Raw genomic sequence first — 27,784 nt, forward strand, 5'->3', positions numbered from 1 at the left:
GTTTCACTGGGGAAGCCGTGAGAGGAAGCCCAGGGCTGTGCCCAGTGCCCTGGTGCCGCCCAGGGAGCCGCAGCTGGCGTGGTGGTGCTGGGCACGCGGGCAAGCCAAAGCACCAGGCTCTCCGGTGGCCACAGCGTCCGAGCTCCTGAGGCCCAGCTGGCTCCCGTGAGAGAGAACGCCGCTTCCTGATGGGTTGGGGGCACTGAGCTTAGTGTCTGGGATGCCAAGAACAAGCTGGGCACCGAAGAACCTGTTCCTGTGGAGGGGGGTGCTGCAGAGATGCCCTGGTGCTGGAGGGCAGGGTGTGGGCCCGGCCGCCGGCAGAGCAAAGACCCTGTGGAGCCCCCGTTTTGGTCATTGTAACCTAATCATTGAGTGTTCCTTCTTCTCATCTTCTCCAACTCACATTTAAAGCAAATTTCTTGAGCTCATTTTTCATCTTCCTGTTCCCTCTTTTAAGACAGATCTGACACCCTCTGAGCTCCCCTGTGGCTACCAACTCACAGCTTATGAAGCAGAACCAGTGACAGCACAGCTGGGCTGGAGGGTGAGCGTGGCAGCCACAGGAGGGGCAGGTTAGAATCAGTATTTTACAGGCTCGTGGCAGAGGAAGGGCATGAGCATGGACACAGGTGGGGCCATGTGAGCAGAGATGCCTACCCAGGGAGGACAGGTTTAAGGCTTAACAGTGACATTCAGAGCTGGGTGACATTCACTTGGGAAGGTTTGGAAAGAGCTTCTTTTTAGACCACTGGAGACCACAGCGGCTTCAGGGACGGCGCGGTGGGCGTGGCCCTGGGCGGAAGGGCGGAGTTCTGGGTCATGTGGGAGCGGAGACAGTTTCACAGACAGGCAGGAGGCCAGAAACAGGAGGTGCTGGGCCCAGCGAGGAAGGGCCAGGGAGATGTGCCAGAGGCGTGAGCAGGTGCTAAGGCTGAAGAGGGAGGGACCTGCAAGGTGGGCGGGCCCACACTGAGTCCCAAAGAGGCTCTCAGCGCACATTTAAGAACTAACAGGTATTTGGGTTTAGGAAAACTGTTACCCCCTTTAAGTATATCCAATTTGAAAAGGTTTTCTGTGTACCTTTCTGAGAGCAAACTCTGTGGATACTGCTTCTCGGGAACCCACAGCCCTGACTCTGGAACAGTCGCCGCCCAGGGGGGACAGTGGGCTGGGGCGCTCCGGGCAGGCCAGGCCCAAGAAGGATGAGAGCTGTCCACCAAATAAGGCCCTTTAGGTTCCCTTTGGCCTCTTGAATAAACAAGCTCTGAAGCCCCCCAGGCCCCGAGGGGCACGTCCCCACAAGCCTGCCTCCATGGAGGGGCAGTGTGGCTCCCTGGCCCACGGCAGGGCTTGAACATCAGTGCACAAGGAAACTTCCACGTTCCCGCAGACTGGAGAGCTGGGCTTCCTGTGTGGTGGGCGCGCGCACCCACCTGCTCTTGTCTGGGCAGCCAGTCTCCGGGCAGCTGAAGTGGCTCCGGCGCTGTGCCTGTCTGCGGGCCCCACGTGGGCAGGTGCCGGCCAGGGCTTAGGGCACAAGAGGCCCCCTCGGCTGCCGCCAGAGCCCTGGCAAGGTCTGCCCTCCAAACTGGAAAGCTTGTGGACGGCGAGGCCATTGAAGCCTTTCTGGGCAATGCTGTTAAATGGCTCCCAAAGCACTTGACTTGTCACCACAGAACTCTAGAAGGGGAGAAGTCTCAAACGTCCTCGACCCCCATCCTGTCGAACTCGCTCACTCCACACGTCTGCTGAGCACCTGCCGAGTGCAGGGGCCTCCTGAGCTCAGCCGGAGGGGACAGCTGGGGCCGAAGCAGACAGCCCGACTGCTGCTGACTGCAAAAGGAGACAAGTACCAGTTGTAACAGTTGGGTTTTTATACTGTGTGTACATGTATATATTTCACATATACGTGAGATTTTAATTACATTGAATCTTAAAGTAAAAAGCAGGAAAACTTCACTTACTATTTATTTTTTTGGTTAATCTTCACCTGAGGATATTTTATCCATTGATTTTTAGAAAGAGTGGAAGGGATGGGGGCATTTGGGGGGGGGGGGGACATGGACCGTGGGGGGTGGAGAGAGAAACATCCATGTGAGAGACACACATTGCTTTGTGCCCCAACCTGGGCTGGGGATCCAACCTGTGACCCAGGTATGTACCCTTGGCCGGGAATCAAACCTGTGACCCTTGGGTGCTGGAGCCAACACTCTAACCACTGGGATACACTGGCCAGGGCTCATTTCTCATTTTTTACCCAGCCCCCAAAGAATGATTTAAAATAGAAAGCACCTCCTCGGATGCGCAGCGAGCACCCTGCCGAGAGCCCTGCTCTGAGTGACTCTTCCCCTCATGATTTGGGTGACATCCGCCTCCCACGCGTGGCTGAAGTGCAGCTCGTAGCTCCTGCATCATCATACTCCCTCGAGACCCGGTCTGGGTGAGAGTTTCTGAGCAGTAGTAGGTCGCTACACTACAGTTCCACCTGGGGAAGTGGCCTGATTTGGGGATGACGATAAACCCTGCAAACAAAGCAGGTTACATTAATCCAGCACCCAGGGCCCTCGGAGGGTCCCAGCCACTCACCTCTCCGCAGTCTGACGCCACTGGAACAGACTCCTGCTGGTTAGGAGCCAGTGTTGTAACAGATCCGCCACGTTTGCCTATTGAATTCTGTCCAGATCCTTACATTCCTGCCTGGTTGGAACCAGAACCCACGGAACCCAGCTCTGCCTGGATTTTGGACCAGTTGGCTGGGGGACAATGTGGGCTCTCAGGGCCTGGGTTCCTTGGGACATCACTGGCCTTAAGGTGAGGGGCACCTGTCAGGGGGGCCCTTCCCCACCTTTCCCCAAGGGCCACAGCTCAGGGCCCCAGAGTACTGCACGCCCCGCCCCTCAGAGGCAGGCCCCTCCATTGACAGAGTTTAGCAGCACTTATTTTTATGTCTGTATTTATTTAAAAATGTTTTTATTGATTTTTAGAGAGGGAGAGGGAGAGATGGAAACATCGAAGATGAGAATCATTGATGGGCTGCCTCCTGCAAACCCCGTACTGGGGATTGAGCCCACAGCCCGGGTACGTGCCTTAACTGGGAATTGAACCATGACCTCTTGGTTCATGGGTCTACGCTCAACCACTGAGCCACACCGGCCGGGCTCATTCAAATTCTTTGTACCCTCTGAGAACCGTGTAGCCAAGTATGGCTCTGAAACCTCTCTGCTCAGCGGGCAGGAGGGATGAACCCCTCCTGGGTCCTCTAAAAGCCTTCCTAACTCGAGGCCCTTCCGGAGTCCCAGGCTGGCCTCCACCCGAAACCACGGAGAGGCTGGTTTCGAGGCCGACACTAAGGGCCTCTTTCAGGAGATGCACAGGTCCAGAGCCAGCTGTTTTATCGACAGGCAGCCACACATGGGAGAATGGGCTTATATTTTTCTAGTTATATAACTAGTACAAACGATTTTTAAGGATAGAAAGTGTGTGTCCTTCTGAACTTGCTGCAGACCTAGCAGTGTGAAGGGCTCACAACCGACTCCGTGCCAAGGAATGGTACCTGCTCCTGTGGTAGGGGGTCCGAGCAGGGCACTCCGAGGGCGCAATGTCTGGCCGCGCCTGGCAGCTTGGAGTTGAAGGCAGGAGCGCTGAAGGCCCGGAGGACAGTGGCAGGAAGCCTCTGGAGCCGCTGAGAGGAGGCCGCCCACCTGGAGGGGAGGCAGACAGCAGGGAGCTCCCTGCCAGCAGCCTTGCCAGCTGTGCTCCAGGCCCAGGCATCTCAGGACACAGCAGGGACTTGACAAGACGATGGGGGCACCAGGCCCTGACCAGGGGCCATCTCACCTTTACCTCCCCCGCCCTCTGGGGACCAGCAGTCTATGCCTGGGCCTCTTGCCTTGAAGCGCTCAGAGACAGAGGTGCCAGGGTGCTGCTCAGATCACCTGACCGGAGGGACCTTTCACAGCAGCACACCACAAACGGCTCCTTCTTCCCCTACAGGAAGCTCTTCCTGTGCTGCAGCCTCAGGCAGGACAACTCCAGCGTTTGGTTCCAGAGCCTTGAGGGAACTGCACTCTCCCAGGAAAAGCGCTCCTGCAGCAGCAGCCAGGTTCCCCCACTCTCCCCGCTGCTGGCGGAGGGGGCGAGGGGGCGCTGAATAGAGTGCTGGGGGCCGACCTCTGTGCTCAGCACGGCGTTGGCGGCCCAGGACGACCTGTGTCCTGAAGCGGGCCTGCTCCACAGCTGGCTGAGGTCAGTCCACCGTCCTTCCCCACATAGGACACCCACGACCTCTGATACTCGGAACAAAGTTTCTAGTCATGAGAAACAGCAGCAGTGACGAGGTAGCCATTCCTGTGTCCGCTTGGCCCACACACATTACCGAGGCCCTTACTTTTACAGCATGGTCATTGAGGTTTTATAAAGCTTAGCTGTCAAAGTGACAGGGAAAATTATCTACATTTATAATTCATTCACACATTTATTCAACGTCAGTCCCAAAGGCAACCCCGCAGTCCTTCCGAACGTCCAGTGCGTCAGTCTCTCGCTGTCACGGTGAGATGGGGACAGCGAAAACCAAGGCAGGGACACGAACATGGTTTTCTTAAAATGATAAAGTAACAACACTGATTCTAAAGCGCCATTCATTACTGCAACAGTGAAGAACTGAATTTACCAGCATTTCATGTTAGGAAGGCTCTTTGTGAAATTTATTCAAGTTGTCAAGAAATTAGATGAAAATATAAAAAAAGGAAATACAAACAAATTTTACTTTTGATTTTCACTAAAAATAAATATTCATACAATTTTATACAGTGTCACCTAACATAATCTTTAATAAACTTAGGTATACAGAAATAAAATATGCAAAAACTTTTACACTTTTCAATGGAGAGACAGCAATTTATGACACAAACATCATGTAACAGATGCAGCGACGGATGAAGTCAATGCCTGTGGACGGCTTCCTCCACAAGGGGCGTGTTCCCACGTGGGAGCTGGGCTCTGGGTTTGGAGGGGAACAGCTGAATACAAGTGCTTTTCTCTGCAGTCCTGGCCTCCACTTCCCAGACTGCTGAGCCCATGATGGCAGGCGTGCCACTCGGCCCCGGGTCACACCCGGGCACACAGAGGATCCGGGATGAGGAAGGAAACCCCCACTGTGGACACAAGGCCCGCTGCTTCCGCTGGTCCACCCACACACCGGTCCCCATGGCCAAGCTCTCCCGCATCTTTCCTGCAAAACCCCAAGTCGAACTCTGCTTTTAGCGCTTTCTCAGGCAGTCAGAAACACAACACGGGGCACCCGGTTCCCACGCCCTCCCTGACCCTGTGGCTGCCCCCTCACCCCTTGAGCTTCCTTAACAAACAGATCACGTCTCCCTCCCAGGCAAGAGGTGACGTGACCCTTGTACACAGGCACAGCCACCTGATAAAGCAGTATGAATTCGAAACTTGACAATTTCTTACAAATTCAAGATGCAACCCTGGAAGTGGAGGAATGAGGGAGAAATGGCTTCCTGGCTACCAGCCATCTGGGACTTGGCCGGAGCCACACGTGCCTCCAGGACCTGGGAAGTGCCATGGGGCTCCTTATGGTTTCTGAATGTCTGAGACAATAATCTCTGCTGTGACTTATTGGTCTTTCCACTCGTCCATCCCGCTATCTATCCTAAGGCATTTCCTCTTCTTAGTCCCAAGCCAATGGCTCACAGGAGAACACTCAAAAATGCCAGAAGGTTCACTTGGCACAAAAGACAAAATTAAGATTCTTAACCACTATTTATGTAAATTTAGAACCTAAAGTTACTGGTTATTTAAAAGTGGCTGCCTATTCCCTCTTACACACTTGCTTTTAAAACAAGGCAAGGCTTTCCTTAGGCTGTGTCTCTAGCCCTCGGGGGATTTTGAATCATCCTGCCCTGCCCCATCAGTAGGGCCAGAGCTGCCTCAGCGAAGGCTGGCCGGCTGGCCAGGAGGGAGCCAGCTGGAGCCTCTGGGCCTTACTTGTGTCCCTGCTCTCCAGAGGAGCTTGCTGACAGAGTGGGAACGCCTCCTCTTGCCCATGGCTTTTATTGCAGAGGGCAGGTTGAGAAAGGACTTTCCTGCTCAAGACAATGTTTAAGCTGGAAATTGACAAATTTCACTGAGGAAGTTCAAATTTGGGAGAGAAAACTATGAAAAACTCCCCAGATTTCTCTTAGTGCCTCATCCACCCGGTCAGGACCCACCACTCCAGTCCCCTCCCCTCCTGCCCCTCTTGTCCCACCCAGGTCCACAGGAGCCAGTACCGGCCCAGTCTGAGGGGAATGCCCTGTGCAGCACCCTCTTCTCCTCAAGCTGGTCCTCCCGCCTGCAGGAGAGGGGCTCTGCTGGCTGTCAAAGAGGGGGCAGGTGTCAGAGGAGCGGAAGCCTGCGCCTCCCCAGCACCTGACACCCAGCAGGGGCCCCAGGCAGCCTCCCAGACAGGCAGATAGGATCCCCACACCAGCAGAAACTGGAAGAACGAGAAATGGACAGGAGCCTGGCAGGGTGAGGGGTGGAAGAGACAGGCACCACTGGCTCCTGTGAGCACATTTTAGAGTTTTTAAAAGGAACAATATCCTCCTCTTACCCTCACTCAAGTGTCTCTTAGGTAGGTCACCTGTCAGTGCACCAGCAGCCCCTCCTTTACTGCAGCCGGTGCAGCTGAGGATGCTGAAGGGCAGGAAGAACCAGAAAGCGTCCAGTGTCAAGTGTGAGTCATGCAGTGAGCAGTGCAAGAGAACTGCAAGGGCATCGTAACCTTCCCCATAAAGGCCACTCACCTGGGAGCAGCCACTCTCCACTTAGGCAAAGTCCTGGGTTTTGAAACTTCTCAATGCCTCAGAAGCCTTTGAAATGGAATTTCTAAAACTAGGTAGGAACATAAAACTGCACATGGAGTGTTGGTTCTTAATCTCTCCATCTGGCAGACTCCGAAGTTGATGGTTCATGGGCCGCTACCTTAGAACATGAACATTTAGGAACAAAGGGCCATGTCTAACAGTCGGTAGAGAGCATGTCATCATTCTCACGGGCTGTAATGCATCAATGGAGGAGGTGCCCCTTGAAGGCCACCCTGGACCTCCTGTAGCAGAACTCGGCCACTGCGACCACAAGTGACAGACACCACTCGCATTATGGAGCATGGCGGGTGGTGTGGGTGGGCCTTCCGGGGAGGGCACACTGAGAGCGCACAGAGCCTCACACATCAGAGAGCTGAACATCCAGATCTTCACTTCGCTGAATGGCATTCACTACTCAAACCAGCATATGTTATCAGCATCGCTATATTTAATTACAAAAGTGTGCAAAATAGAACAAACCTAAATGACCAAAATAAGTTAACAAACCAGATAATCGTCATCTTGACATAAAACACAGAGTTCAAAGAACCATCGCATCGTGTGAAAGCTGGGATTTGAAACTCCTACACAGCTGAGAAGGGTCATAGGGACTCAGAACCAAACACTGCAATTTCCCACGGGAGCAGCGGGTCCATCCAGTGGGCACCTGGGCCCAGGGTGAGGTGCTGGGGTGGAAGCCTGAGGGCCAGGCTAGTATCAGCATCCCAAGAATGACCCTGGAAGGACCACCATCCGACAATAAGGGGGCACTCTGTAGTTGGACTTCCCCTCTAGGTGAAAACCAAACCCGGACCACGGGGGGTGGGGGGGTGTGAATGGGATGGGGAGGGTCTGTCAGTTTGTACAAAACAAAGCTAAAGAGGCTGCCCAGGGCCTACAATCGTGAGCCTTCGTGACCAAAAAAAAAACCCCCAAGAAATAAAAACAAAACAAAACCCGCCCCAAAACAAAAGAAAATGAAACCTCTTTTTTCTTGTTGGGAAAAAAACAAGCAAAAGCGCACTGGACAGAAAAGGTCTTGGCTTCCGTGGCTAGAGGCACTTCCGACACGTGCGGTGGGCAACCTCGGCCCGCAGTTCACAGGAACCGCCCAGGCTTGAGGAACGTGGGTATTTTATTTAGTGCACAGAATCTCAATCAAAGTGGTACAAACTGCTTCTTTGAAAAAAGATGTTTATTAAACAATTTTAATTGTCATAAAATGACTAAAATGGGTTTTAAAAATTAAGGCTCTTCTCTTTCTGTGGATTGCCAGAACAATGTAAAAATAATATCAATCAACCCTGCTGAACGCTTTGTTCCTAAAGTTAAATTTCATAGATTCCTAAACATTTTATGATTAAGATAAAAAACTGGACTATAAATGACAGTCAGTGGCCGTCCGTGCTGAACACGCTCTGATCAGGTGTACAATTTTCTAATTGAGTAGTTAAGCAAAAATATTCCAGTTAAAGCAGAAATTTTAATTTTAGCTTTTTAATTCATTGTTTCCCCACACTGTCATGATTTTCCTAAAATCGAAATAGTCTAAGACAGGAACGCTCACCTTGGGACTCTATATACTCCCAGGAGGGTGACGGACTTGGCTGGCAATTAGTTTGATTATATTTTTTAAACGTTCTAAGGTGAATTATCAAATGATTCAGAATTACATGGCATGCAGTATCCAAAAGTATGGCTCTGATGCATTTAGATTTACATTAAGAAGTGTCATTCATTCATTGTACACCCACCCCTCCCACAAGGAAAAAAATCACTACCTACTCAAGTTCTCGGTCTGGTGCAGCGTTAAGGATTCAAACTTACCACTTTCCCAGGCCTTCCCCATGTGCAAACAAACCCCTCCTGACAAGCAGTGACTACACAGTCTTCAAGAAAAATCAACACAGTCAGCCTTTCGTGTGCTATCTTTTTACAGATGAGCGGCTCTAACAAGGGAACGTCTTCCATTCGAGGACACAGGGGCGTGCCCAGAGTTTTAGCTGGGTCCGTTTTGGTTTTGGTAACTAGGTTCAGTTTGTCACTGCTCTTGCTAGAAATGTGTCCCATGCTATGGTTTCGCTTGTGATCTTTCTCGTGGTGCCGGTCCTTCCGATCGTGTAGGGAGAGTGTTGCGAATTTGCTGACCCCAGACGCGATGGCCCCATCGGCGACGTTGCTCTTGCTGCCGGCGTTGGAGACAGTGGAATGTGGGAGGCTATTGGACCGCGGTAGAGGGGGGGGCGCAGAGCTGCCAGGCGTCGAGACGCTGTTCCCAGTGCTCCCGGCTGGAGGGCTTGTGGCATTCATGACATTTGTGTGTGTCCGTGCCCTGGAGAGGGGCTGGTGAGGGAAAAGGATATCTTCCGTGAGGTCCCACAAGCAGAGCTGCGTGTCCTGGCCCACAGAGCCAAACCGATACGTGACACTGACGGGGCGGCTCTCCGTGGAATTCCGCTTGGACAGCCTGGACTGGGTACTGTTTGCTCGGTCTCTGCCAAAGTGGAGCAGGTCCTGGAAGTCCTCGTCACTGCCACTGAACTCCATAGGGTCGCTTTCTTCTACACTCGTGGTGTAGGGGTCAAACGCCACCACGCTGACCCAGGACTTGTGCCCGTGGCCTCGAGCTATCACTCGGCCGTCTACAAAAGACCAGACTGTCACCAGATCATCCTCGCCCCCCGTGACGATGTACTTGCCGTCCGGGCTCCAGCACACGCACAGCAAGCCTCCAAAGTAGCTTTTCATGGTGCCGTGCAGCTCCACAGAGTCAAAGTTGAACACCCGCAGAAACCCGTCCTGGCTCACGCACGCCAAGAACTTGCCATCTGGGGAGAAAGCAAACTCGTTGAGGGCCCCCTCGCCCACCGTCCACTTGAGGAGAGGGTTCCTCGTGGATTTGCTCTTGCAAGTGTGCACGGCGAAGCTCTCGCCCTGCTTCAGGAGCTGGTAGTGGGGGGCTGTGGTGCCACAAGAGTGCTCCACATTATACAGGTACATGTTCCCACTCGAATGGGCTACTAGGAAAAGGCTTTCCGAACCGGGAACCCATTTGACACAGGTTACTCGTGACTTGTCTATTAGTCTCTGTGAAGACAAAGGAGAACACGTTATCACAATGGGGAGCTTAACGGTCTATGTTCCAGCAAGAAAGCTGTCTGCTGCTCGGTGACAAGGGACAAGTCACCCGGGCATGTCACACTCTCCCGTGGCCGACCAGGCCCGTGAAGAGCATTCTGGCCGCTTGAACAATGACTTTCTAGAACTGCACTTGGGTGTGAGGCCACTGGCCTTCACAGAGGGAGCTGGTTATTCAGCAGTCACTGTGCCAGGCGCTGGGACACACCGGAGAGGGACAGCCCCTGAGCACTTGACATTTCTCCCACTAGGAGAGTCTGATCTATGAGTCACTGCACCTACACAGCGTCCTCTGTGAGGACCCAGGGAACCTCGCAGTGCTGGCCTCGAGTTTTAGCTCACCGTCAGTCATGAGCGGACTACACCTGCCCCTGCTTGAGCTGTTCCCAGGTGGGGAGGCCCCTGCCAGCAGCACACAGGATTTCAACACACACACCCCGGCTCCACCGCGGCCCTGGAGCAGAGATTTCCTCCTTGGGGCCGCTGTCCTGTGAGTCCCTTTACAGGCAATCCTTCCACATCTCCTCTGGAACACGGTGGTGTTTAAGAAACAGGTAATAAAGAATTTAAAGGGAAAAAAAAAGGACAGGTAGGTGACTAGTTCAAGAGTATGGGCCCGATCACGGCCCCTCTACTCTCTGCTTACTACTGGTCCACTAACCAACCATTCCTTTAACAGGCACAGATTAGGAGAGTCTTGCCTCTCAAACCAAGAAAAGGCCAAAAGTAAAATCCACCCGAAGGCACAGCACCTTCCCTGCCTGCAGACCTGGAGGCCATAGGCCCAGCAGCCCCCACAGGGTGGCTCTGCCCCAAATCACATCAGCAGCAACAATCCGGAAGTCCCCAAGTTCTCAGACTCCTATTGCCAAACACCCTCTGAAGCCACCCCTCTAGCAACTGGTGCCTTCACCTCGCTGGCTGGGACCCCTGAACCCTGCCAAGAGCAGGGCACCTTCTCCCTCATCAGCCTGCTGTGTGTGCTGCACTTTTACAGAAAATTAAAAACCTGAGGTTTTCAAGGAGATTAATGAACCATGCGGCCTAAGAGCCAGTGCTGCTCCGGCAGGGCTCCCACAAGCCTGTCACCATTTCATCCACACGAGGTCACAGAGAACTTGCAAGGCCAGGCCAGACCTTGCTGTTCCCATCAGGCCCAGGCTGCTCCAGCATTCCTGACCCCATAAAGGTGACTGGCCTGCTAGTCCAAAGTCTAAGGGTGGCCACTTCTCACCCCCCATGGGTGGCTTGGTCAGGCGGCCCAGCACCTCCCATGTCACCACAACCAAGTCAAACCTGTTTTCCCACGATCACGCTACTGTCCCTCCATCACAAGTGCAACTTTTTTTTTAATCCTCACAGAGCATATTTTGTCCATTGATTTCTAGAGAGAGTGGAGGGGAGGGAAGAGAGGGAGAGAGGAGGAGGAGAAGGGAAGGAGAGAGAGAGAGAGAAAGAGAGAGAGAGAGAGAGAGAGAGAGAGAGAGAGAGAGGCTGATAGCCTCATACACGTGCACCTTAACCTGGAATGGAACCCTCCACCTTCAATCTGGGGCCCATACTCTAACCAATGAGCCAAACCAGCCAGGGCTAAGGACAGACATAACAACTTCTAGCACTATGGTTAGGAGAAGATTTTACTCTTGTCTTAAACAAACACAACATAATTCCATTAGAACTCTAAATTACAATACTGTCAAGTAAGAACCATGCAACTCTGAGGTATGAAGGGTAGCTACAGCCCCATCATAAACTAGGTGCTACTGGGATGACAAGCATAGTGAAGGGCTTCGTTCCATATTAAGGAGCTCACTGCGACTACTGTACATGGACATGTCTCTGTACCTCACGGACAAAAACCTGAGCCCACATTCCGTGTCCTGTGGGCACCTGTGCACACTCCAGCACTTGTGCATCAGGCATGCCAGTTTAAGCAACTGCAAACCGAAACAGTAAAATGACCACGGGTCCAACTCTGCCTGTTTGTGTGCTCAAACACAGGGACAAGTATGGAGAACCTACTGTGCATGCCAGGCCCAGGCCCGCGCTCTGTACATGCTCTTTAGTCCTTATAATAGCCTGCAAGGCTAGCTTTCATTTCTTTATTAGATAATACATTCATAATTCATATAAAACGTACAGTAGGAGCCTCACTCACATCGGCCTGTCACTCCTAGCAGCTTCTCGCTTCTCTGTCCAGTGCCCTCATGCGTGGACAAGGATATGAACCCACGCACCTTCGTTTTTCATGCCAGAACACACCATGCACGGTCTGCACCCCTGCCTTCTCTTCCAGAGACTTCCGCACATCTGTCTGCATGGGCACAAAAACAGCTTTTTCACGCTGCAGAGTATGCAATTACATGAGTAAGAGTCCCTGGCTGACAGGCATTTATCCTGCTAACATATATAAAGAGCTAAGTGCCGTCATGACCGAACAGGCAACCCAGTCACCATGAAGTGCATGGAGCACCTCTCGGTTCCCCCTGCCCCTGGCCCCTGAGCCGCTCCCCACCAGGGGGGGGGCAGGCGGTGGGGCAGGACTGGGGACTGTTGAGCGGCAGTGGCGGGCTGCTTCGCGGGGTGGCCGTAAGCTTAGCGGAGCAGTTTCTAGAAGCAGTTGCGGGGTGGGGAATTTCGCAGAATAGTCGCAGGGTGGGGGGAGTTTCATGGAGCGTCCAGCGGCAAGCTTCGCGGAGCAGTCGAGGAGCGGGGAGAGCCTCGCAGAGCAGTTGAGGGGCCACGAGCATTGCAGAGCATCCCGGGGCAGGGAGCTTCACATAGCATCGCAGGGCGGCAGAGCCATGCGACGGAGGATAGGCTAGGCCTAGGGACCTTAACCGCGCACAATTTCATGCACACTGGGCCTCTAGTATATAATAAAAACCTAATATGCTAAGTGTCCAGTCATCCGTTCAACCAATCCAAAGCATAATATGCTAATGATATGCTAAGGCCGCTCCACTGCTCACTATGACGTGCACTGACCACCAGGAGGCAGACAGTCGACCGGTCGACCAGTCGCTATGATGTGCACTGTCCACCAGGGGGCAGACGCTCCAATCGATAGGTTAGCTTGCTGCTGGGGTCCAGCCGATCAGGACTGAACGTGACTGGCCGGACTCACCCTGGAGCCCTCCCGCGGTCCCTCCCTGGCTGGTCAACCTCCTGCATCCCGCCCGGCCCCAATTGTGCACCGGTGGGGTCCCTCAGCCTGGCCTGTGCTTTCTCACATTCCGGGACCCTTCGGGGGGATGTCAGAGAGCCGGTTTCGGCCCGATCCTGCAGGCCAGGCCGAGGGACCCCACTTGTGCATGAATTCATGCACCGGGCCTGTAGTGTAGCAATAACACCCTTGTACATAGGGCAATTTTCACATGTACCAGGTGTACTGGTTAATAATGTGGATTTTTTTCAATAGATGGAGTTACACATATGTTGATATATATGTGATTTGATATGTATGCTATTTTGTTGTATTGACAACAGCTTCAAAACTTCATATGTAAAATTTTCTGAAGGTGTTAACATCATAGATATTTTTATGCTTAAAAATGTCAAATTTTGTGCCAAAAAAAGAGCATTTGCGGGAAGTTTTAATTCATTACTTTATTTTAAAGAAAAGTGCTGCTGAAAGTTACTGTATACTTCTGGAAGCTTATGGTGAACATGCTCCATTTCCAGATACTTGTGTATGCTGGTTTAATGCTTTAAAAGTGATGATTTCTATGTGAAAGACAAAGAACGTCCAGGTCAACTGAAAAAGTTTGAAGACCAACAATTACAAGCATTATTGGATGAAGATGTGTGTCAAACTCAAAAACAACCTGCAGAAAGATTAAACATTGCTCAGCAAACAATTTCCGATCGTTTACAAGCAATGGGAAAGATTTTAAAGGAAGGAAAATGGGTGCCACGTCAATTGAACGAAAGACAAATGGAAAACCAAAAAGTCATCAGTAAAATGTTATTCAGCGGCACTAAAGAAAGTCTTTTTGCATCCAATTGTGACTGGTGATGAAAAGTGGATTTATTTTGAGAATCCCAAATGCACAAAATCATGGGTTGATCCAGGTCAACCATCAACATCGACTGCAAGGCCAAAATCGCTTCAGATAGAAAACAATGCTCTGCATTTGGTGGGATCAGGAAGGTGTGGTGTATTATGAGCTTCTAAAACCAGGTGACACCGTTAATACTGATCGCTACAGACAACAAATAATCAATTTGAACCATGCTTTGATTGTGAAACGATCAGAATGGGGCAGAAGATACAGCAAAGTAATTTTGCTTCATGATGACGCACCATCACACACTTCAAAACCAGTTAAAGACACATTAAAAGATCTTGCCTGGGAAGTATTAACCCACCCGCTGTATTCACCAGACCTTGCTCCTTCAGATTACCACTTGTTCCGATCAATGGCACACGCACTTTCTGAGCAGCACTACAAAACATACGAAGAAGTGGAAAATTGGGTCTCTGAATGGTTTGCCTCAAAACAAGAAAAGTTCAATTGGGGCGGTATCCACAAATTACCTGAAAGATGGGGGAAATGTGTAGCTAGCGATAGACATTACTTTGAATAAAGCACTTTTGATGTTTCTCTTGAAATTATCGTGTTTTCTTTGATTATAAAATCCGCATTATTAACCGGTACACCTGATATGAATATACCTGCAGGGTAAAGTCCCAGTGGAATAGCTGGGTCAAAAGGTATATGCGTTTATAATTTTTATAGATATCGCCAAATACTCCCATCAGCAGTGTAAGTAGGAGCATCAGCAGTGTAAGTAGGAGCATCCATTTCCCCATAGGAAGGTAGGTATCACTGCTGTATTATCCATACTGATTAAACAGACAGACACCCCTTCTGGCATGGAATTTATCTTCAAGTGGGATAAGAAGATAGTGAAATATACAAGACCTGATGGTAATGACGGGGGCGGCAATAAAGTGAGGGCAGGGAGGAACTCTAGTGATTTCAATCTCAAACTGAAGAGCCCATAAAAGCCTTTCGGTGGCAGTGAGGGCGGCTGTACGTGGACAGTGAGGATGGCAGACAGCAGGCTGAGAGGATACAGGGAACAGCATCCTTGCACAGGGAACAGCACCTACAAGGATGCTGAGGTGGGATCAAGGCAGGCACTGGCCATCCCAGAGAGAGAAGAGAAGAGTGGGGGGAGGGGGGGGACTGGGAGAAAGGAAAGCACAGCACCTGTTCTGGCTGGAGCACCAGGGCAGGGGCAGGAAATTCGGCCTAAGGAAATTCGGCCTAAAATCGTGAACTGGGACTCAGGGCCATCAGGTCCCAGGCTAAGGGGCTCAGACGGTGACCTTCAAGCGCTGTGCTGCCCAAGCACTTGAAATGTGACCGGTCTGAGTGAACTGTGCCGTGAGTGTAAATACACAATGGATTCTTAAGACTAGAAATTATGGAAACTAGAGTATTCATATCTTTATACTGATTACACTATATGTTGAAATAATATTTTGGATATATTGGATAAAATAAAATCTTATTCTCACGTACCTTCTACTGATTTACTGTGCTGTGGCCATTAGAAAAGTTTAAATTGCCTAAGTGGCTGACGCCCTACTCTGCAGGCAGTGCTGCTGCAGACAGTGGGGCACCAAGGTTCCAGAAAGGGAAATGCCAGAATAATGTGAAATCCGGCAGTTGCACAGAATAGAAGATGGGCTGGGTTGGGGAGGAACCAGTTAGGAGGCCATGACAATTGTCTGAGGACATTAAACTTGACCAGTCGCTGGGTGGCAGGCATGGATTAGGCTGGGTGGAGTAGAAGGTGGGGGATGAAGTGGGCATGTGAGAAGTGATTGGTTCTGAGCCTAAGTGACGGGGAAGGTGGTGAGAGAAAAGGATGAAGAGGAGGGGAGACTAAGCTGGGAGAAATCCAAGTGCTCTCACCTAGTAGGCAGCTAATGAAAATGAGTGGAAGGCAAGGAACAGTGAGAGCCAGGTCTGTGACATCCTAGAGCTCCAAGGAAGAAAAGGAGTGTGAAACTATAAAATCCTACTTACAAGGAAAAAAATTAGGGAAGCAGAGGGAAAGCAGAGAAAGGACCCAGAAGGTCCATGAGGAGAGGGTGGGGCTGAGAGGCAGATGCTCTGCTCTGGACATGAAAATCTTCCTAGGTCAGGGAACAGGACTTGAGGCTCAGAGAGAAAGTGCTCTGGGCAGGCAGGACAGGGCAGCAAGTCTGGAGATCAGGAAGACACCAGGGAGGGATCAGAAGAGAGAAGTGGAGGGAAGACATTGATGGGAAGGAGCAGAGAGAACAGGGAGGGGCTGGAGGAACAGCAGGGGAGGCTGAGCAGTTAAGGCTGCTGTGAGGAAACGACTTTCTAATAAAGAGAGTCAAATTCCAAAATGCTGCAAGGCCTATTTTTGTAATCACTTTCATAAAAAAACAAAATCAAAATCTGGATTCTTCAGAATCTCTTCCCTGGGTTCCCGCACCCAAAACTCTCCCAGGTCTTCACTAAAGGCCCCCCACGCTCCCTATCTGAATGGCGACAAAACTGTCCCACTTCCTATATTAATCCAGTGAAAACCAAACACACACCCAAACTACCATTCTGAAAGGCATTAACAGATAAGATTTTCTAACTGTACTAAACTAGTAAAAAGGAAGCAAGAATAAACATCATTCTGTTGCCAGATTCAAGCATCGCTGCTAAATGACGCTTCCAAAGCACTTAATCTTTTATTTCACTACCATCAACATGACAAGCAGGAAAAAGTTATTTTGAGGGAGTGGGTGTGCATTTTAAAATGCAGATATTAATTTATAACAAAAATACTAAACAAGCAATTCAAAAACCACAGCAGCTGCTGGAAAAGCCATAATGCAGCCACAATAAGGGCGGCTGCAGGCATGGCTCCCTCAGGAGACACTAGGAAAGGCTACTTCAAAGCCAAGGAGAAGAGGGTCAGATGTCATTTTTATCAATGTTAAAACTCTGAGATCGTTATGTGTTCATTTCCTTCCTTTGATTAAAAAAAGCAACAACAAAAACAAAACTAAGGAATGCGCAGAACCGCTCTTTTGTGACAGAACTGGACAGAAGGTTGCAAGGCCAAGGCCAGACCTGGCCCCCTTCCCCCTCCACGGGCACAGGCGCAGGAGGAGCCTGAAGCTGGTAGAGTGAGTGAATTCACAGCCTTGGGCTGCCAACAGGGCCCAGGAGTCAGGGCCTCCTCCGTGTCCTTCAACTGGACTTGATCTAAAGAGCCTACTCAACATGCCGGCCCTGTGACAAGGAGAAAATCAAGAACAGAGGGTCTTATTACAGGTCAGTTGAGAAAGAAGCCAAGATGACAAGTTTTTTTTAGATTTTACATATTATCCAATAATGAATATATACTTCAAAATCCTTTGAAGTACTATTCTATGGCTACAATCCTGAAATAATTAGAATTTTTTTAAAGATGAACAAGGCTAAGTGTATCATCATATAGAAACTGTGCCTATAATTCCTCCTCCCCAATACATCATAACCACTAGTAATAAAAAGTAAACCCCTTATCCCTCGGGGTGCTCCACACAAGGCTGAATGCTCTTATTATGAAGGGAGGCTCCATGTTCTGGGAGTTTATTGGAAGTGCCAAAACAGTCTCAAAGGAGGCTCATCAGACACTTTCCAGGGCACGACATATACAAGTGCTACAAACAGAAACTTAAAATCCACTCAGGGGCCCAATGATCTGAGGCCAACACTCCTGAGGGAGGCCAGAAAGGAGCAGGTACTTCCTTCCTCCACACTGGCCCTGGTCCAGCAGCCAGGGTCTCCAGTGTGACCGCAATGGCCTGGGAGCAGCGAGCACTCACCTCTGCAAATTGAACTGAACTGAACAGGTCAGAGGCCAGCCTGGGAGGTGAAGGCACCGGCATCTGGACAGTGTGACTCTTAGTCTTACAAAGAAATGAAGTTAACAGTGAGCACTGGGAGTGAAAGGTGATGTTCTCCCTCTTCTTGGTACTTCTCTGGGCCCCAATGTTTCTAGAGGCATTTATCATTTTTTTTAATTCATAGAGAAAAACTCACATTTTAAGATCTACTTGATTGCCACATAGAACTTTTCATCTACCTTTAATCTCAGGTGGATTTATGGAATTTACAATTCCATGCCATCCACCCTACCCAAGTGTGTAGTGTATTTGTATGTACCAGGCATCTCCAGAAAGGAGGCAACATCAGAATAATCAGAATCATCACCACTGGGGCATGCGTGCACCATGCGTGTGGAGCAGTGGCTGAAAATGCTCTGGAGAATGGGCACTTGTGGTGACAGATACCGCAGTTGTGATAAGCAGCTCCATCCTCAGTCTCCCGCACGTGGATTCTCTGCCTGGCTGCCCTGCTCTGACCTTCTCATTCTGGAAATTGCTATTTCTCCTTCAAAAATGCCAGTATCTCACCTCCCAAGAAGCTGTTCCTTCCAGCCCCTGGGGAATGGATGCTCTGAGTTTCCTCTCTACCTGGAATTGACTGAGTACCCACCAGGGCTCGCTCTCCAGGCCCTCTGCTAAATCTCACCTGCACCCCTCTCTCAGGCGGGCACTGTCCTTACCCTTTTCCAGCTGAGAGGAGCTGCAGTGACAGGCCCACAGCAGCAAGCAGTCAGCGAAGGGCTGGTGTCTGAACCCAAGGCCTCGGCCTCAGGCTCCACATTCTGAGCCACTGGGCTGAGTCTGCAAATTCGCAGTAATAAACTGATTGTGCTAAAAGCTCCTTTGGAGACAGGATGATGTGATGGCCAGAATCTCGGAGTACAATCAGGACCTGGTCCAGGCACTGTTGTTGCTCTTACTAAACTTTCTTCACAGACCTTTCTTCTAATCTCAAGGATGTGATTACTATTTATATGCTGACAACTCCCAAATTTTTACCTCTAGTTTTGAGCTTTAGATGATGTATGCAACCACCTACTGGCCTCTCAGGTTTAGTAAGTACAGAATGGAACTGGATCTCTCCTTCCATTCCCCAACACCGACTCCTTCCTTTTATCCAGGATCTCCAGGAACCCACAATTTGTTCATCCCGCCCCCCGCCGATTTGGTTTCCAAGAAGCAGCCAGGGTCATTTTCAAAATCGCCATCTGACTGCCTCGTGCTCCTGCTCCCTTCTATGGGACCCCACGGCACAGGTGAAGACGCAGACCTGGGCCAGACCCCGAGGGGTAAGGCCCTCAGTTGGCACCACCCTCCCCAGGTACACCATCCTCTCTCAGTTCTCTGGGCCCCAAGTTCTTCCCCACTCCCGGGCCTTCACCTGCTCTTCTTTCTGCAGGAGCACTCTACCTCCAGTTCCTTACCTGACTGGCCTCCTTTTCATGTGAGGCCGAGATGAAAGCACATGTTCTCTGCCTCCCCGTTTACAGTGGCCTCCATTTTCTCTCTCTCAGGCCCACTGTCTCCACTTACATCACAAGTCACCATTTGCTGTGTGTTTGTGTCTGTGTGTGTATGAGAGAGAAATCTGCCAATGTAGGCCCAGTGCCAGGCACATAGTAGGTAATCAAGGTCTGTCGAATGAATGAAAAAATGGCCACAACTCTAGTTCAAGCCCTCAGCTCTCACCTGGACAGTTACTAGAGCCTCCTCACTGGTCTTGCTACCTTCATTCTCTCTTTCTTCATTCCAATCCACCTTCCACAAGTGCTGACAAGAGCTCTAAAAAAACACATTTGATCCTGTCACTCCCTTGAGTAAAAGCCCAAAGCTTCCCCCACAGCCTCCAGTGTCATATCCAGATTGGTTAGCATGTCACAAAAGGGCTTTTTCAGTCTGGCTGTAGTTTATCTGCCTGGCTCAGACTCCTGCCACTGAGGCCCACAAACTGGGGCCTGGCCACACTGGGCTCGGCGCTGTTCCTCCATATGCCAAGTTGTTTAATCCAGCTCTGAAGGCCTTTCTCACCTCCTCTGCATCTGTCAAGACCCAGATATCCAATGTCACTTCTGGAAGCCTTCTTGGCCCTCTTCCACCGAGCTAACTTTTGATTTGATTTTATGATATTTGATACACACTGAAGAATTCAGTTAACACATATCCCTGGTACTAAGTTCCTAACACTGGGATAACACATAGCGCAGTACACTGTCTGCCCATGTTACTAAACTGGGCGCTCCTGAGAGGACAAGGGCCTGCCCTTCCTGCAGCCATATGTGGTGGGGCTTACTGTCCATGACCAGTACGAGCTTGTGGAATTAAGTTATAGTTCTATCCCTAACACCAAGATGTACCTGACCTGGACAATTCACTTACCTTCCCTTTGACAAGTTCCTCATCTGAAACATTGGGACAACGGCCCATGCCCCTGGACAGAAAGGCCATCTAAAACGCTCTAAACCAGTGATGGCGAACCTTTTGAGCTCGGCGTGTCAGCATTTTGAAAAACCCTAACTTAACTCTGGTGCCGTGTCACATATAGAAATTTTTTGATATTTGCAACCATAGTAAAACAAAGATTTATATTTTTGATATTTATTTTACATATTTAAATGCCATTTAACAAAGAAAAATCAACCAAAAAAATGAGTTCGTGTGTCACCTCTGACACGTGTGTCATAGGTTCGCCATCACTGCTATAAACCCTGACTGTCATCCCCCTGCAAAGCATGACGACTGTGCCAGCCCATACCTGGGCTCTCTGAGACACACACCTCTGACGACCCTTGCTCTTAGACAGCCCGACCAAAACCTGATGAAAATGTCACCCGCACAGCCAGAGAGCTTCCTCACTGTGAAGGACAATCAAGCTCAGCTTCGAGGTGAAGTGCCATGTTGGCATTAATCACACATAGTTCATGCCTTTGAATAGCCATTTTTCAAACAAAATGCAAAAAGAGTGTGAGGAGAAACTATGCAGGCCAGAAGGGAGTGGCAAGAAATATTCAAAGTGATGAATAGCAAGAACCTACAACCAAGATTACTCTACCCAGCAAAGCTATCATTTAGAATTGAAGGTCAGATAAAGAGCTTCACAGACAAGAAAAAGCTAAGGAGTTCATCATCACCAAACCAATATTATACGAAATGCTGAAGGGTATTCTTTAAGAAGAGGAAGAAGAAGAAAAAAGATAAAAAATATGAACAATAAAGTGACAACAAATACGTATTTATCAACAATTGAATCTAAAAATCAAATGAATAAAAAATTTGATGAACAGAATAACTGGTGAATGGAATAGAATCAGGAGCATGGAAATGGAACAGACTGATGATTCTCAGAGGGAAGGGGATGTGGGGGGGTGCGGGAAGAGATTAGACAAACATCTTATATGCATATGTATGCATTACCTATGGACACAGACAATAGGGTGGTGAGGGCCTGGGGTGGTGTGGGGTGGGAACCGGGTGGAGGGAAGTTATTGGGGGGGAGATGGACATCTGTAATAATCTCAACAATAAAGATTAATTTAAAAAAAAGTGTGAGGTGCCCGGCCAGCATAGCTCAGTGGTTGAGCGTTGACCTATGAACCAGGAGGTCAGTGTTCGATTCCCAGTCAGGGCACATGCCCAGGTTTGCAGATTCAATCCCTAGTGGGGGGTAGGGAGGGGGGGGTGCAGAAGGCAGCTGATCAACGATTCTCTTTCATCACTGATGTTTCTATCTCTCTCTCCCTCTGGTTTCCTCTCTGAAATAAAAATTTAAAAGAAAAAGAACAAAGGGGACACCTGTAATACTTTCAACAATAAAGATAAATTTAGAAAAGAGTATGAGGTAACTCATGCCTAGATCACTAAGAGCAAGAAGGTGCTTTCTAACCTGCAACTTCCAGGTGTCCAGAGTGAGGGGCAGGCCTGGCTGATGCCTGCGTGCTCTCAGGGCCCTGAGACTCCAGAGACCCGTGGTCTCTGGCTCCACCCTCCATCGATGACACACAAACCCTTGTCCTCTAAGTGGCATTCCATGCCATCCTTGGCCAGAGCAGCCTCCTGACCTTTTTTACCACAGCACTTTACATGGTCCCAATCCCCTCCCCGTCAGTAACACGCTCCTACCTCCATGCAAACAAATCCTCACAATTTCTACCAACAGTGCAGAGAAGGATGGTTTTGTGTCCACTCTCCCCCACCAAAAAAGTTAAGTATCATCAACTAATTTAGAAATCACTTCCTCAGATGATATTAGTCAAATATCTAGGTAAATTGAATAATTTTCTGCTTAAGTTTTGTTAGTGGAAAATGGACTTAAATACTTTTCCTCTACAATCTGTCAGTCCAGATGGCAACTTTTGTTTCCAGTCAACCCAGATGAAACTAGAAGAGGAGATGTCATGATTCAAATCAGTTCACCAAGTCCACTGGCAAAGCCACCCAGGAGCAACTTGTACCATAATGACTGCAAAAGAATCAGAATTTTAACTGCAATGTGTTAAGTTGAATATTCTCCCCCAAACAAAATTATTTCTTAAAAACCAGAATCTATAATGTGCTTCTGTTCCAAATTAATGGTGTTAAGATCATGCATCAGTGCCTGGCCAGTGTGGCTCAGTGGTTGAGCGTTGACCCATGCATCAAAAGGTCACTGGTTCGATTCCCAGTCAGGTCAGGGCACATGCCCGGGTTGTGGGCAGCCAATCAATATTTCTCTCTCATCGATGTTTCCATATCTCTATCCCTTTCCTTCCCCCCCTCTCTCTCAAATCAATAAAAATACATATTTTTTAAAAAATCATGTGACAGTGGGAGACCACATGTCCTTCCTGAGAAGAGGAATCCCACTCAACCTGACCCTGTCAGATCAGCGCTGAGGTCACACACAGAGGAGAACCCAGGACTTGTAAATTGGCCAACCTACGCTATCTTTCCCACGGGCTAGGAGAGTCATAGGAAATACCGGAGGGAGAACATCGCAATTCTTAGGGCCAAAAAGCCACTCCAACAGTTTTCACAAACATAACCTATTTGGCAACTTCTACCTGCCACGTTTCACAGTCTTGATATGTTCCTGAACAGACAGCTCAGATATCTCGGCTCCTTCCAGAATGAAACTGAAGATACTAGAAACCCCAGTACATACTACAACACTGGCAAAAGCTCTGTTGTGTGATCCAATTTTAAGTGCCAGGATTTCTAACTGTGTCAAAGGTGATTTAGCAGCAAATATTTTCAAGAGCAAGAGAATTGCTCCTTAGCCAAAGGACTGTCAGACATACATACCAAAGCTTTAGTACCATGTAAGCTGCCTAGCTAAACATCAAGCTCCTTGGTCTGCATGAAAATTTCTGGTCATGCGAACAAGGTCTGGAATTCTACATTTTCTTATTTAATTTATAAAAATCAAGTCACAGTCTTACCCCTATCTCCATTATAATGGAGTTTTAAAATACCTGCTACAGACACCTGAGCATGCTCCACAAAAAAACACACACAAAACCGTTATCCCAGGGAAGAACAGGCAAAAGTCAACAAGTTCATTCACCACATTTAAACTGGGTGAGACTAGGTAGGACTGAGAGAAAGAGAAATGGGCTTAGCTCAAAAGTGTAAAATAAGGCCCACTCCCCTTGGTAAGGACATATACATTCTTAAAGGGATTCTTAACAGCTAAGACAGGGTACTACTTACTTCCTCATTAAATAGTTTGCTAGTTTCTTTTTTGATTGGGTCTATAAGCTGGACTTGGCCTGCAGAAAAGCCCACTAGGAGAGAGACACTTTCTGCTGTGGCTGTTAGGTGGTTGAAGTCATGACAAGTAGGCTGTGTTCCTTTGTATATCCTTTTATCTATTGGTTTACTCAAGTCAGCAGCCTGGAGGAGAAAGAGAAAAACACATACGGTAAACAGCACATTGAGATGAGAAATCTAAGTTATACTATTTTATACTCCACTATGATGTTCAATCTTAAAAACAAAGGTATTTAAAATACTTTTTCAGATTTTAGCATTTTATCAAAGCACTTTCACATACCTTAGCCAATTTGACATTATTAGACTACTCATAAAATGCTTATAACTGTTACTTTCACAACTTATTCTTCTTCAAATATATTTAACTAAGACTCCTGGTCTTCAGGAAAAATCCTTGAGATACTAAATTCAGTATTTGCAAAATGCATTCAAGCATTTTCTAACAGAGCGCCTCTAACCACATGAAAGCTCAGCCCCTCCATGCTCATGGGTGAGTCACCTGCAGCCCCATATTCTCACAGTGTGGTCCCCAGACCAGAGAGCAGCAGCAGCACCTGAACACTCAAAATGCCAGTTTTCAAGCCCACCCAGACCAAATGATCAGACACTAGGGTGGGCCCAGAACTGCATTTAAAGGCTCTGGGTGATCCCAACGTGCTCCACTCCGGTTTGAGAACCACTGCTGTAAGCAGGCATTCCTTACCAGGTCCCATCCTTCCCCCACCTTCACTCTCAGGTAACTGTCACCCATGGAGCCCATACTCACTCAAGTGCAGAACATGCATCATCTTTCATCCTAACAATAATCCTTCTAAGTAGACAATATTCCCCCGCTTTACAGATGAGAAAACAAGTTTTGGGAAGTTAAATAACTCAGCCAAGGTCACCATACCTACCTAGAACGTGGCAGGACTGGATTTGGAACCCAGGTCTGTTGACCATAAAGGAGACAGGGAGAAAACAGTCACACACCCTAAAGGTAAAGGCAAATGACTCTGACTTGGGCTAAATATGACTTTCCAATGTGCCTCCCTCCTTTTAAGTCAGGTTCTCTTCTTCGTGAGCAATGTCCTGTGCAACCCAATGCGCAGGGCTGTTATGGCTGACATAGAGGAAACCCACCCCTCCCACTCTTGTTCCAAAACCACAGGTGGAGAAAACTACGCTGCTGACTGCGACCTTTAAATACCACTGGGGCCTGTGCGTTGCTCTGGGGCACACAGCTCTCTACCAATCACCCCTGCCCTGTGTAGCTTCTGAAGATATCCTCTTTCCAAAGAGGCCTGTGCACTTTACCGAGCATTCTCGAGTTTGACTTTTCAGATAACAAATAAAATACTGAGAAATAAGAGAGGACCTCAAAATCACAGGCATCTTTGAGCAAACTCAAAACCTGAGCATTTAGAAGCCTAGTCCTGAGTGGTAAGAGTACTCTGGGAGCTCAGGTAGCTAGAGCCAAAACTCAAATTCAAAATATGAACAAATTAAATTATTACAGGATCTCTATGTCAGCATATATAACTCTGAAAATTTGTAAGTAAATGTTTGCTTAGGGAACCTTTCCCCTAAAAGAATATATCTAACATTATATGCTAAAATATAAAAATCAAATCAAAGGCAATCCAAAAATTAATAAACATACTAACAAATGAAATGAGCAAAAGAATGTACAATGGCTCTCAGAAACAACAGAGCAAGTAAAAGCACCTATTTTTACAAGTACCGCAACTAGTTTAAACCTATGGATCCTTTATAATAGCCACACTAGCTTCAGTTCTTTGGCTCACAGGGGTTGGCAAAAGTAGGTTTACAGTTGTGAGTACACAAAAGTTTAGTCTGTTATTTATTAACTAGAGGCCTGGTGCACGGGGGGGTCCCCTCAGCCCAACCTGCACCCTCTCCAATCCGGGACCGCTCGGGGGATGTCCAACTGCCGATTTAGGCCCGATCCCACAGGGACTAAACCGACAGTCAGACATCCCTCTCACAATCCGGGACTGCTGGCTCCCAACCGCTTGCCTGCCTGCCTGCCTGCCTGATTGCCCCTAACCACTTCTGCCTGCCAGCCTGATTGACGCCTAACTGCTCCCCTGACGGCCCAATCGCCCCCAACTGCCCTCTCCTGCCAGCCTGGTTGCCCCCAACTGCTCTCCCCTCAGGCCTGGTCCCCCCCAACTGCCCTTCCTCCCCTGCAGGCCCAGTCACCCCCAACTGCCCTCCCCTGCCAGCCTGGGTGCCCCCAACTGCCCTCCCCTGCTGGCCCTGTTGTCCCAACTGCCCTCTCGTGCCGGCCCGGTTGCCCTCAACTGCCCTCCCTGCTGGCCTGGTTGCCCCTAACCGCCCTCCCCTGCCAGCCTGGTTGCCCCTAACTTCCCTCTCCTGCAGGCCCAGTCACCCCTAACTGCCCTTTCCTGCCAGCCTGGTCACCCCTAACTGCCCTCCCCTGCAGGCCTGGTCCCCCCCAACTGTCCTCCTCTGCTGACCTGGTCACCCACAACTGCCCTCGCCTGCCGGCCACCTTGTGCGAGGGTGTGACAGTCAATTTTCATATTACCTCTTTGTTATATGCGACTAGAGGTGCAGTGCACGAAATTCGTGCACTCGGGAGGGGGATCCCTCAGACCAGCCTGCGCTCTCTTGCAATCTGTGAGCCTCAGGGGATGTCCCCTGGGAGCAGGCCTAAGCTGTCAGTCGGACATTCTTAGCGCTGCCACAGAGGTGGGAGAGGCTCTCACCACCACAGCTGTGCTCACCAGCCGTGAGCCCGGTTTCTGGCTAAGCGGTGCTCCCCCTGTGGGAGTGCACTGATCACCAGGGGGCAGCTCCTGCATTGAGCATCTGCCCCTGGTGGTCAGTGTGCATCATAGCGACCAGTCGTTCCCGGTTGTTCTGCCGTTTGGTCGATTTGCATATTAGGGTTTTATTATATAGGATTATGTATTATTTTCTATACAATGTAAACCTATTTTTGCCCACCCCATATTTATTCTACATCCCTATCCTTAATGTGGAACTTACTGAAAAGATGTCACTGTAATTAGATCATCTGTGAATAAACACCTCAAGTATTTTAAATGTCAACTGAAAGGCTTTTTTACTCTTAAGTCATGTAAATATTCCAAAAACATCCTGTTTACTAATTTGCTTAACAAACTCTTCCTAGATCACTGCTTTCAAAATGAATCAGACAATGCATAGTTTAACAGTCTGCAATCAAAATTAAATTCAGAAGTTGCGAATAAGCTTTAGAAACTTTTACAGCAGTATGATAGAGTAATTTTGTATCTGTTGAATCTAATAATAAGAATCTAATAATAAAAAATTAGAGTGAGCATTCTGTGTGTCTTTTTCAGTTAGGTTCTTTTCTTAGTAATCAATCCCTTTTTTATCTTATTTTTTTATATTTTTATTTATTTCAGAGAGGAAGGGAGAGGGGAGAAAGATAGAAACATCTATGATGAGAGAGAATCATTGATCAACTGCCTCTTGCATGCCCCACACTGGGGATCGAGCCCACAACCCAGGCATATGCCCTGACCAGGAATCAAACCTTGACCTCCTGGTTCATAGGTTGATGCTCAACCACTGAGCAACACTGGCTGGGCAATCCCTTTTTTATTTTATAAAATTTTTTAATCTGTCCAGATAGACTGGAAATTTTAAAAATTGGTCCTTCAACGCCGGTGCGAGAAGCAGTGTCCTAGAACAGCGGTCGCCAACCACTGGTGGTCCATGAGATCAGAAAGGTTGGCGACCACTGGTTTAAGGAAACCTTTGGGAGCAGCGGTCACCAACTGGTGGTCCGTGAGGTCCGAAAGGTTGACGACCACTTTCCTAGAAGCCACAAAAGTAGACTCAGCCCTGACCGATTTGACTCAGTAGTTGGAGCATCAGCCACAGACTGAAGGGGTTGCAGGTTCATTTCAAGTCAAGAGCACGTACCTCAGTTGCAGGCTCGATCTCTGGCTTAGGTGGGGCACATGTGGAGGCAGCCGGTCATGGGTCTCTCTCACATTATGTTTCTCTCTGGCTTCTCCCTGCCCTCCACTCTCTCTAAAAATTAATGGGGGGAATATATGCTTCGGGTGATCATTAACAAACAACCAAACAAAGTAGA

The 27,784-nt window shown here is 49.0% G+C and overlaps 1 protein-coding gene across 23 annotated transcripts in view; it reads right to left on the minus strand.

Moving 5' to 3' along the window:
- Nucleotides 1-7,289: 7,289 nt before the first annotated feature.
- The window catches only part of WDR20 (WD repeat domain 20), a 53,373-nt gene continuing 32,878 nt past the window's right edge, over nucleotides 7,290-27,784 (minus strand). For 2 of the 23 annotated variants that reach the window (XR_001350580.2, XM_023764064.1), the window contains exons 2-4: nucleotides 24,564-24,598; nucleotides 23,605-23,787; nucleotides 7,290-9,950 (exon numbers count right to left, since the gene is read on the minus strand). Coding sequence is in view for 20 of the 23 variants with exons in the window: in XM_023764064.1 (XP_023619832.1) it covers nucleotides 8,673-9,863 (1,191 nt within the window). In the remaining 3 variants the exon portion in view is untranslated. Of the gene's footprint in view, nucleotides 9,951-10,343; nucleotides 10,528-12,159; nucleotides 12,316-17,245; nucleotides 17,279-19,608; nucleotides 19,702-23,604; nucleotides 23,788-24,563; nucleotides 24,599-27,784 lie in introns of those variants that run through there. The other 21 variants (XM_006100522.3, XM_023764063.1, XR_002832078.1 and 18 more) reach the window with 19 other exon arrangements.

The sequence above is a fragment of the Myotis lucifugus genome, unplaced genomic scaffold (genome assembly GCF_000147115.1).
Source record: "Myotis lucifugus unplaced genomic scaffold, Myoluc2.0 scaffold_316, whole genome shotgun sequence".
Taxonomy (NCBI): Eukaryota; Metazoa; Chordata; class Mammalia; order Chiroptera; family Vespertilionidae; genus Myotis; species Myotis lucifugus.